General features: G+C 48.1%; 1 protein-coding gene across 3 annotated transcripts in view; it reads right to left on the bottom strand.

Moving 5' to 3' along the window:
* Nucleotides 1-1787: 1787 nt before the first annotated feature.
* The window catches only part of LOC137527945 (uncharacterized), a 270389-nt gene continuing 261330 nt past the window's right edge, over nt 1788-10846 (bottom strand). For all 3 annotated transcript variants that reach the window (XM_068249064.1, XM_068249062.1, XM_068249063.1), the window contains one exon: nt 1788-2513. In XM_068249064.1, coding sequence (XP_068105165.1) covers nt 2263-2513 — 251 coding nt within the window. In that variant the 3' untranslated portion in view covers nt 1788-2262. The remainder of the gene's footprint in view (nt 2514-10846) is intronic.

The following is a 10846-nucleotide window of genomic DNA, read 5'->3' as shown; positions in this document are numbered from 1 at the left end:
GGCCTCACCTCAGGCTCTCCCCCTGTGCATACATCTGCAATCCCCTCCAGCATCAATCAGTGGCAGCAGGTGGCAGGAAGGAGACATACCTCCATCCATGCGCCGGAGGTTCCCTCTAAATGTCTGACACGTGACACTACTTCCTGTTTAAACAGGAAGTAGCTTGAGGCACTTAGAGATGGACCTGCGCGGTGGATGGAGGTATGTGTTACTGCCCGTCCCCTGCTGCCACTAATTATTGATGTTGGAGGGGATCACAGGAGGGAGAGCCTGAGGTGAGGGGGGGCTGTCCCCCCTCCCCACCGATATGTGGCCACGCTTTCCCCTCATGCTGCGACCCTTCCAGCCCTCAAAACGGCCCTGAGCAGGCCCCGGAAAGGGGGGACCCATCCAAATTTTTGCATGGGGGCCCGGTGATTTCTAGTTACGCCCCTGACGCGATCATTAGAAGCCCATCACTAAAGGAAGCCGTTTGGGGAAGACGTAGGTCTGCATTCCCCGTGGGCATGACATATAGGTAAGCTGGTGGGCATACACAGGCAGGGAATCCCCGACATGACGAGCTGGCGATTCATATTGGCAGGCGTTCATAAGTTGGGGATTCCCTACCTTTGCCAGGGATTCCCTACCAGGGACCTTTTCTCCCCCAAAAATGCATCTTATATGGCAGAGAATACGGTATATTTGCATTATTGCAATCTGATTTGCTAAGGTTCTCATGGGCTAAAGAACACAAGCAATCAGCCAACCTGGGTTAAAAGGAAAATGTTTGCACCCTTCTTCTGGGTCACCTTAGACCTGTGTTTCTCAACATTTTATTGGTATGTACCCCTTTTAACCACTTTGTCCTCCTTGACGTATAAAAACGCGTGCACGCGCACTCCCGGCCGCGGAGTCGGTAGCCACGGAATCAATGTATCGGGCTGGGGAGCCCGATCATTGATTCCTTACCCCCGCTGAAAAAGCGACAGCTTCTCTCGGAAGCTTCGCTCTTTCTGAAGCTGTGTCCCTCTAAGCGTACATTGTACGCTTAGAGTGACGTCATGTAAAAAAAATCGAGATTGCCATCTTGTGGCCAAAAAGTAAAACTACAAGCAAATACCCCAAAACATTACACTACACCAATATTTCCCCAAATAAAACACTTTTATATCCCACCCTCCCAAAAATGCCCACATAAAATGTTTAATAAAAAAAACCAAAAAAAACATTACTATAAAAAAAAAAAAAAAACCATAAATATTTACCTAAGGGTCTAAACTTTTTAAATATCTATGTAAAGATGAAATATTTCTCTCTATTTTTTTTTTTTATAAGCTTGTAAATAGTGATGTATGCAAAACGGAAAAATGCTCTTTTATTTCCAAATAAAATATTGTCGCGATACATTGTGATAGGGACATAATTTAAATGGTGAAATAACCGTGACAAATGGGCAATAACAATACGTGGGTTTTAATTATGGAGGCATGTATTATTTTAAAACTATAATGGCCGAAAACTGACAAATAATGAATTTTTTCATTTTTTTCTTATTCTTCCTGTTAAAATGCATTTACAGTAAATTGGCTCTTAGCAAAATGTACCCCCCAAAGAAAGCCTAATTGGTGGCGGAAAAAACAAGATATAGATCAGTTCATTGTGATTAGTAGTGATAAAGTTATAGGCTAATGAATGGGAGGTGAACATTGCTCGGATGCATAAGCTGAAAACGACTGAGATGTTAAGTGGTTAAAACCTTGTACTCACTAAGTACCCCCTAGCATAGTAAACATCATCACAAGTACCCCTTGACAAATATATATTTAATCGTAGTACATGATAATTGGTTCGAAACAATTTCCAAGCATTTACTATTGCTTTTAATTAACTAAAATACTAATTTGGTGTTTTTAAATAAGATTTATCAATTTCTAAAACTCTAAATGTGTTATTCTTGGTTAAGTATATCAAGCCTGAGGTGAGAACCTAGGCCTTAGACCATAGCTGGGGGGGGGGGGGGGGGGGTGAGAGCTTGATGAATTAGTGTTTACAGTAAGAGATTGTCAAATTAAACCAGGGCAGAAACAAAAGTCCAGCACAAAACTGTCATCACACAACTGCTTATTCACCCCCCCCCCCTTACAGCAAACTGATATTACCCAAGTAAAAGCTTCATCATTTGTGCAACCTAATATCAACCAGTTTTTAATAAACCTGGTTTAGAATGGCTGCATTGCTTATATCCTCCGGTGTTCCCCAACTCAGAAAAACCTCAGTCAGTTAGTAGTCTAAGAAGAAAATATGTACAGGTACAGGATAACGACGGCGTTTCTGATTGGTGAGGGTGACGTGACCAGCAGCCACCAGCTTCCAGAAGTGTCCTCTCGTATGGGAGCAGCACTCCCAGTATGCCTTGCTGTCTGTATCCTCTAAAAGATATTCTATCATGTGGCGTGAACACTGCCAATACCGTACATAGTGCCTGTAGCCTTCCCAGCATTTCTCTTCTTCTGTCTCGTTGTATTTCCCGGCTGTAAGAATATGAAGTGAGAAGTCACAGATCCTGTCCAATGGACCCAAAAAAGTGGTTTATTATAATAATACATTTTCTCAATGGCAAAAATTCACCACCAGAGTGAGTCAGGCCACACAGAGACATTATGAAACGGGGAGGTTGCGCATCCCTAAAAACATGCTGCAATTGAATGGTTAATTGCTCAGGCATACACCACCTCTATTAGGCTGAAAATGCATGCCCTGCGGAAGCCAAAGTTCCTCCATAGTATAATAAATGTAGCATTTGGTTTGGACGCAGGGCATGCATTTTCAGCCTAATAGAGGTGGTGCATGCCTAAGCGACTAACCAGTCAATTGCAGCATGTTTTTAGGGATGCAGAACCCCCCCTTTTCATAATTTTGCTAGTATGTAACTACCAGGTTAGCTGCTCCCAGCCTGTATTCCTGAGTTTCACATTTGCATGGTAAGTAATAGTAGTCATGCATATGATTTGCATCTGAATTGAATGCGAAGTGTGCAGATAGCTTATTATAGGTGCTGCACATGTGAGCTGTTGGTCATTTCAGATGCAGCCTTTGTAGTATGCGCTGGCCCTCTCCTCGCTGCACACCGAGACATGCAGCCGGCCAGAGCATCTGGTGGCCACCGCAGTTGGACTCTGACATTTTGGGCTGGCAAAGGGGGCCCCCTTTGCCTTACTTGTAGCATAGAAAACTTGTGACCAGGCCTGGATTTACATCACAGGAGCCTATAGGCACAGATGTCCTGGCACCTTAGACCCCGCCCTCCATGAACCTACAAATCCCCACCGAACTCAACCACAAGTGTGTTGGCTGTCCCGGCTGTCACTTCTCCCTTACTCCCCCTGCCCATCATAGGTAGCTACTACAGGTTCCCCTTATTATTAGTTAGCAAGCAGTACCCTCAATATTAAGTAGCTAGAGGTGCCCCCAAGTATTAGGTGGCCAGAGGTACCCTCAGTATTAGATAGCTAGAAGTGCCCTTGACTGAAAGGAGATCTCATCAGTGGAATGCCAAGAGCTGGGTGAGTAACCTCTCATTTACACTCTCATCAGGACTCTGCATAGGGAAGGAGGGAGGGAGGCACTTGGGGAGAAGAGTAAGACACCTCTCCATCATCAGATTGATTACTATTAGACTAAGAGGCACCCCAGGGCCCCCAACACCCTAATCTCTAGTTATCTGGCTTGCAGTCACTGCCATGTATCCCCTTTTCTTATTTCTCTCTGCTTCAAACACAATAGGGGAATGATAGCTGAGTGAGTGGTGTGCCCCTCCTACATTGTGCCCTGAGGCTGGAGCCTCCCACACCTCTGTCTCTGACATACAATCGCGGATAATGCCACTGTTACTCTTTACCAAGGATTCACATTTGGTGGACGGACTACAACTATAACTTAGGGCTACATAGCTAGGCAACACGCATCCTGTAACTGGATAAGACAAAACTTCCTGTTCACACTTTCGCCAATCATGCAGCCTTTCTCCAAAATACAGCCAATCATCATGCAATCCAACTTAAGGCCCGCCCACAGAGGTATCAGAGGTTCTTGCCTGGCTATGCAGCCCAGAGGTATTCTAGACATTGTAGTCCATCCACCATCCATCCTTGAGTAACAGCGGCGCTATTAATTGCACTGCATTCAGTCATCAGCTCTCCTGCCAGTGTGAAGCGAGCAGGGTTGCTCTCCAGGACTCCCGAATGCGAATCTACCTGAAAAATTCGGGTAGATTTCAGCGTTGCCGAAGTCAAAGCCGAACCAGAATATGCCGAACACGAATGCGAAGGTTCCCGAATATGCGCACTCAAATTCGGCCGGATGACGCGGTGGGTTCAGCTTTGGGATTCGGGAGTGACGTAGCGGGTGACGTGGGCCAATCAGAAGTCCTCCAGCCGAGGCCCTGGCAACGCTAGGAACCAATCAGAGCCTGGCCCTCCCCTCCTCTATATAAGGCGGCGGCCATGTTGTGGAGCCACGTACTTGTGTGACTGTGCTGGTACTGAGAGTATCTCCAGTGCTGTGCTGCATCTGAGCAAGTGCATTCTCATTGCTGAACCTAGCGTTTTGCTTCCTAAACACCTCCTAAACACATTGATTGTACTCTTTATTAGATAGCTAGTAATTTGATTGTTTGTAGTCAGCTAGTGTATAGTGTACTGTGCTAGGCTAGTGTTAGTCTGTGTGCAGGCTAGGCCTGCTAGCCGAGGGCAGCCTTAGCCTACTACTAGCTTAGGTAGGTTAGGGATTCTAGTTAGTTGTGTACTAGTAGTTTAGTTAATGTGTACTGCTGTAGTCTGTTAGTTTATAGCTTCAGTACTGTGTTAGTTAATAGTTAGTTACTGACTGACTGTGTACAGGCCAGCAAGCATCCGTTGTGACCTGTGAGTCACTGTCATTGCCCAACCCTACTGATTGCGTCTGACCGTGTGTGACCGACTTTAATTGTCACCCACTGTCTGGCACACCACTTAATTATTATTGTGTAGTACACTCAGGATTTATTAGTTACCTGCGTACTACTACTAGTCTACTACTAGTCTACTACTACTACCTGTTCAGTTAATTTTTTCTACTGTTACTCTGTGATTTAATTAGCTTCTCTACTGTGTAACAAATAACCGTTACATCACAGGCAGGCATCCGTTGTGACCTGTGAGTCGCTGTCATTTGCCCGACCGTATTGATTGCGTCTGACCGTGTGTGACCGACTTTAATTTCCACCCACTGTCTGGCACACCACTTAGTTATTGTGTAGTACACTAACTAGGGATTTATTAGTTACCTGCGTACTACTACTTGTCTACTACTAGTCTACTACTACTACCCGTTCAGTTAATTTTTTCTACTGTTAGTCTGTGATTTAATTAGCTTCTGTACTGTGTATCAAATGATTGTTACATCACAGGCCAGCATCCGTTGTGACCTGTGAGTCGCTGTCATTTGCCCGACCCTACTGATTGCGTCTAACCGTGTGTGACCGACTTTAATTCCCACCCACTGTCTGGCACACCACTTAGTTATTATTGTGTAGTACACTCGGGATTTATTAGTTACCTGCGTACTACTAGTAGTCTACTACTACTACTACCACCCGTTCAGTTAATTTTTTTTACTGTTAGTCTGTGATTCAATTAGCTTCTGTACTGCGTCACAAATAACCGTTACATCACAGGCTAGCATCCATTGTGGCCTGTGAGTCACTGTCATTTGCCCGACCCTATTGATTGCGTCTGACCGTGTGTGACCGACTTTAATTGTCACTGTACATCACACAAGTTAGTTAATACTGTAGACTACACTACTGCTGTTAGTAGTAGTGATGCTCAAATACCCCTTTTTAAAATTTGAGTTTGGTCGAATTCGAATAGTAAATTATTCGAGGTCAGTCGAATATTCGAGTCGAATAATTTTTACTATTCGATTCGACCTCGGACTTCGAGCTCACTATTCGAGTCGGTATTCGAGCTCACTATTCGAGCTGACTATTCGAATTGGCCTTAAATAGCTTCCAACACTTGTTTTGAGGGTGAATGATGCAAGAAACATCTTTTTTTTCCAAGTAACAACAGCAAGTGATTATGTGGGGATGTTCCTTTAAAAAAAAATGTGGAAAGAGAAGTTGTGTCCTTAATTTTGTTCAGTAGTGTTACTGTATATACTTGTTCTTCTTCTTCTTTATCTTTCTTCTTCTTCTTCTCGATCTTCTTCTTCTATATCTTCTTCTTCTTCTTCTATATCTTCTTCTTCTTTTTCTATATTGTCTTCTTCATCATCTTCTTCTTCTTCATCTTCTTCATCTTCTTCTTCTTCTTCATCTTCTTCTTCTTCTTCATCTTCTTCTTCTTCATCTTCTTCATCATCTTCTTCATCTTCTTCTTCATCTTCTTCTTCTTCTTCTTCATCTTCTTCTTCTTCATCTTCTTCTTCATCTTCTTCTTCTTCATCATCTTCTTCTTCTTCATCTTCTTCATCTTCTTCTTCTTTTTCATCTTCTTCTTCATCATCTTCTTCTTCATCTTCTTCTTCATCTTCTTCTTCATCTTCATCTTCATCTTCATCTTCTCCTTCTCCTTCTTTTTCAATATCGTCTTCTTTTTCTTCACGTATTTCTCTTTTCAATTTTTTTTTTAAAGAAATGCAGCTATTTTTGAGCGTAACAAATAGCTGGTGGGCGCACGCATGTTGGAAGCGCCATTGTATGTGCTCCCTGGCAGTGGAAACACAAAGACAGCAGGAGGTAAATTCAGCAGCAGGAGGAGGAGGATGAGTGTGTGGCAGCAGGCAGTCAATGAGGCAGGCAGCTCGCCGTGACATAATAGCCCTGGTACCTAGCGGTGATACCAGGGCTGTAAATAAACACAACAGGAGGTCCCAGACAGCGGTCGTGCAGCCCACATTGTGTCCAATACACAACTGGGACAACACAGTTTTCAACCCGGGCACCTCAGAAAAATTAAACCTTTTTTTTTTTTTTAATGGTTTGTTTGGTTTTGGTTTTGCAACCAATATAGCTATTGTTTGACGTAATAGCTGGTGGCAGAGTGGCAGCAGAAGGTAATTCTGTGTACCCTGGCAGTGGGAAACACAGACAGACAGCAGCAGCAGGAGGAGGAATGGAGGAGTAGGCGAGCAGCTATTGTTTGACGTAATAGCTGGTGGCAGAGTGGCAGCAGAAGGTAAATCATCTGTGTACCCTGGCAGTGGGAAACACAGACAGACAGCAGCAGCAGCAGCAGGAGGAGGTATGGAGGAGCAGTGTGAGTGTGGCAGCAGGTAGGCAGCGTGACATAATAGCCCTGGTACCTAGCGGTGATACCAGGGCTGTAAATAAACACAACAGGAGGTCCCAGACAGCGGTCGTGCAGCCCACATTGTGTCCAATACACAACTGGGACAACACAGTTTTCAACCCGGGCACCTCAGAAAAATTAAACCTTTTTTTTTTTTTTTTAATGGTTTGTTTGGTTTTGGTTTTGCAACCAATATAGCTATTGTTTGACGTAATAGCTGGTGGCAGAGTGGCAGCAGAAGGTAATTCTGTGTACCCTGGCAGTGGGAAACACAGACAGACAGCAACAGCAGCAGGAGGAATGGAGGAGTAATGTGAGCAGCTATTGTTTGACGTAATAGCTGGTGGCAGAGTGGCAGCAGAAGGTAAATCATCTGTGTAGTGTACCCTGGCAGTGGGAAACACAGACAGACAGCAGCAGCAGCAGCAGGAGGAGGTATGGAGGAGTAGTGTGAGTGTGGCAGCAGGTAGGCAGCGTGACATAATAGCCCTGGTACCTAGCGGTGATACCAGGGCTGTAAATAAACACAACAGGAGGTCCCAGACAGCGGTCGTGCAGCCCACATTGTGTCCAATACACAACTGGGACAACACAGTTTTCAACCCGGGCACCTCAGAAAAATTAAAACTTTTTTTTTTTTTTTAATGGTTTGTTTGGTTTTGGTTTTGCAACCAATATAGCTATTGTTTGACGTAATAGCTGGTGGCAGAGTGGCAGCAGAAGGTAATTATGTGTACCCTGGCAGTGGGAAACACAGACAGACAGCAACAGCAGCAGGAGGAATGGAGGAGTAATGTGAGCAGCTATTGTTTGACGTAATAGCTGGTGGCAGAGTGGCAGCAGAAGGTAAATCATCTGTGTAGTGTACCCTGGCAGTGGGAAACACAGACAGACAGCAGCAGCAGCAGCAGGAGGAGGTATGGAGGAGTAGTGTGAGTGTGGCAGCAGGTAGGCAGCGTGACATAATAACCCTGGTACCTAGCGGTGATACCAGGGCTGTAAATAAACACAACAGGAGGTCCCAGACAGCGGTCGTGCAGCCCACATTGTGTCCAATACACAACTGGGACAACACAGTTTTCAACCCGGGCACCTCAGAAAAATTAAACCTTTTTTTTTTTTTTATGGTTTTTTGGTTTTTGATTTTGCAACCAATATAGCTATTGTTTGACGTAATAGCTGGTGGCAGAGTGGCAGCAGAAGAAGGTAATTCTGTGTACCCTGGCAGTGGGAAACACAGACAGACAGCAGAAGGGCAGTACACAGCAGCCCACTGTAGGTGTAAAATGTGTGGCTGCAGGCGACGTAATAGTCAAAGTGAACCAGGCTGGCTTAGTGAGCAGGAGCCAGGAGGTGGTAAAGGGTGGTAAGGCACATTAACGATGGTTCCGGCAGCCAGTTCATGTCCCCCTCTCGCCGACAACAGGGGCCAGGAACTCGCCTTCCACCCACGCCTGGTTCATCTTGAGAAACGTCAGTCTGTCCACAGACTTGTGAGACAGACGTGAGCGTTTCTCGGTGACCACGCCACCAGCTGCACTGAAGCAGCGCTCGGACAGCACGCTGGAAGGGGGGCAGGACAGCACTTCCAGGGCGTACTGCGCCAGCTCGCTCCAGTTCTCCATGCGCTTGACCCAATACTCCATGGGATCAACAGGGGCATCGCTGTCAAGCCCGCTGTACGACCCCATGTAGTCAGCCACCATGCGGGTCAGGCGCTGGCTGTGACCGGAGGAGGATGCTGCTGCATGCATCTCCTCTCTAGTCACTGCTGCCGGAGCCTCTACAGTCCTGTAGAGCTCGTGGCTGAGAGACAGCAGGTCTGTGGGGCGCTTGCTGCTGCTGGATGCAGGCACCTGCTGCTGCCTCTGTGCTCGCTGCTGGACAGTGGGGGTGGAAGGCTGGGGGAAGGCTTCCTCCAAGCGCTCAACAAGGGCCTGCTGCAAGCTCCTTATTTGTTGCGCTGGGTCTCCTCCTGCAGGCGGCAGGAACTGGCTCAACTTCCCCTTGAGGCGTGGGTCCAACATCATGCTGATCCAGATGTCCTCCCTCTGCTTCATCTGGATCACCCTGGGGTCCCTGCGCAGGCACGTCAGCATGTGCGCTGCCATTGGGAAGAGGCGGGCCACGTCTGCTGGCACATCGACGTCAGTGCTGTCCTCATCCTCCTCCTCTGCCGCCTCATCCTCTCTCCACCCCCGCACCAACTCAGCTGCGCTGTGCTGATCCCCCTCATCAGCAGCCAGGTCAGGGACCTCCACCAAGTCCTCCTCCTCCTCCCCCTCAGAGGTGGACTGCGCAGCTGGTTGCCGCTCCTGCTGGTCCAAGGCTGCCGCTCCCTGTTCCAGCAAAGCATCGAGGGCCCTGTTCAGCAGAGAAACCAGGGGCACCCACTCGCAGACCATAGCATGGTCCCTGCTCACCATGTTTGTGGCCTGCAGGAAGGGAGCCAGCACAAAGCACACCTGCTGCATGTGCCTCCAGTCATCATCGGGGACGATGGACGGGATGTTGCTGGTCTTGTCCCTTCTCTGAGCTGCAGAAACAGTGGCCAGGGCAAGGTACTGTTTGACAGCGTGCCTCTGTTCAACCAGACGCTCCATCATCGCCAGAGTGGAGTTCCAGCGAGTCGGAACGTCAAGGATCAGCCGATGGCGTGGCAGATCCAGCTCCTTTTGCACGTCTTCCAGGCTCGCACAGGCTGCAGCCGAGCGCCGGAAGTGACGCACAACATTCCTTGCCATTTCCAGCAGTTCGCCCATCCCCTGGTAGGTGCGCAGGAACTTCTGCACCACCAGGTTCAGCACGTGGGCAAGACAGGGGATGTGGGTCAGGTTTCCCCTGTCTATTGCGGCAACCAGATTGGCCCCATTGTCGGCCACCACCTCTCCGACTCTGAGGCCTCTGGGGGTCAGCCAAATCCTCTCCTGCTCCTGGAGTTTGGCCAACACATGGGTTGCCGTCAGCTTGGTCTTCCCAAGGCTGACCAAGTGCAGCAGCGCTTGGCAGTGGCGGGCCTTCACGCTGCTGCTGAGGCGGGGGGTTTGGCCAGGTGTGCCGGAGGATGGCAGAGGATCGGAGGAACCTGCTGCAGTTCCCCTGACCCTGCGGGGTGGCACCACCCACTGTGTTGCTGCTGCTGCTGTGCCCGCTGCTGCTCTCCCATCCTCACCCCCTTCCACCAAGCTGACCCAGTGGACAGTGAAGGACAGGTAGCGGCCTGTCCCGAAGCGGCTGCTCCAGGAGTCCATGGTGACGTGGACCCTTTCACCAACCGCGTGCTCCAGCCCTCGCTCCACATTGGCCATCACAAAGCGGTGCAGTGCAGGAATGGCCTTGCGGGCAAAGAAGTGTCTGCTGGGGAGCTGCCAGTCTGGGGCTGCGCAAGCAAGCAGCGCACGAATGTCGCTCCCCTCCTGCATGAGCGTGTACGGCAGGAGTTGGGAGCACATGGCCCGTGCCAGCAAGCCATTCAGCTGCCGCACGCGACGGCTGCTGGGAGGCAGAGCCCTAACCACCCCCTGGAAGGACTC

Source organism: Hyperolius riggenbachi, chromosome 8, assembly GCF_040937935.1.
Source record: "Hyperolius riggenbachi isolate aHypRig1 chromosome 8, aHypRig1.pri, whole genome shotgun sequence".
In the NCBI taxonomy this organism is placed as follows: domain Eukaryota; kingdom Metazoa; phylum Chordata; class Amphibia; order Anura; family Hyperoliidae; genus Hyperolius; species Hyperolius riggenbachi.
This window is presented reverse-complemented; position numbering and strand designations above follow the sequence as displayed.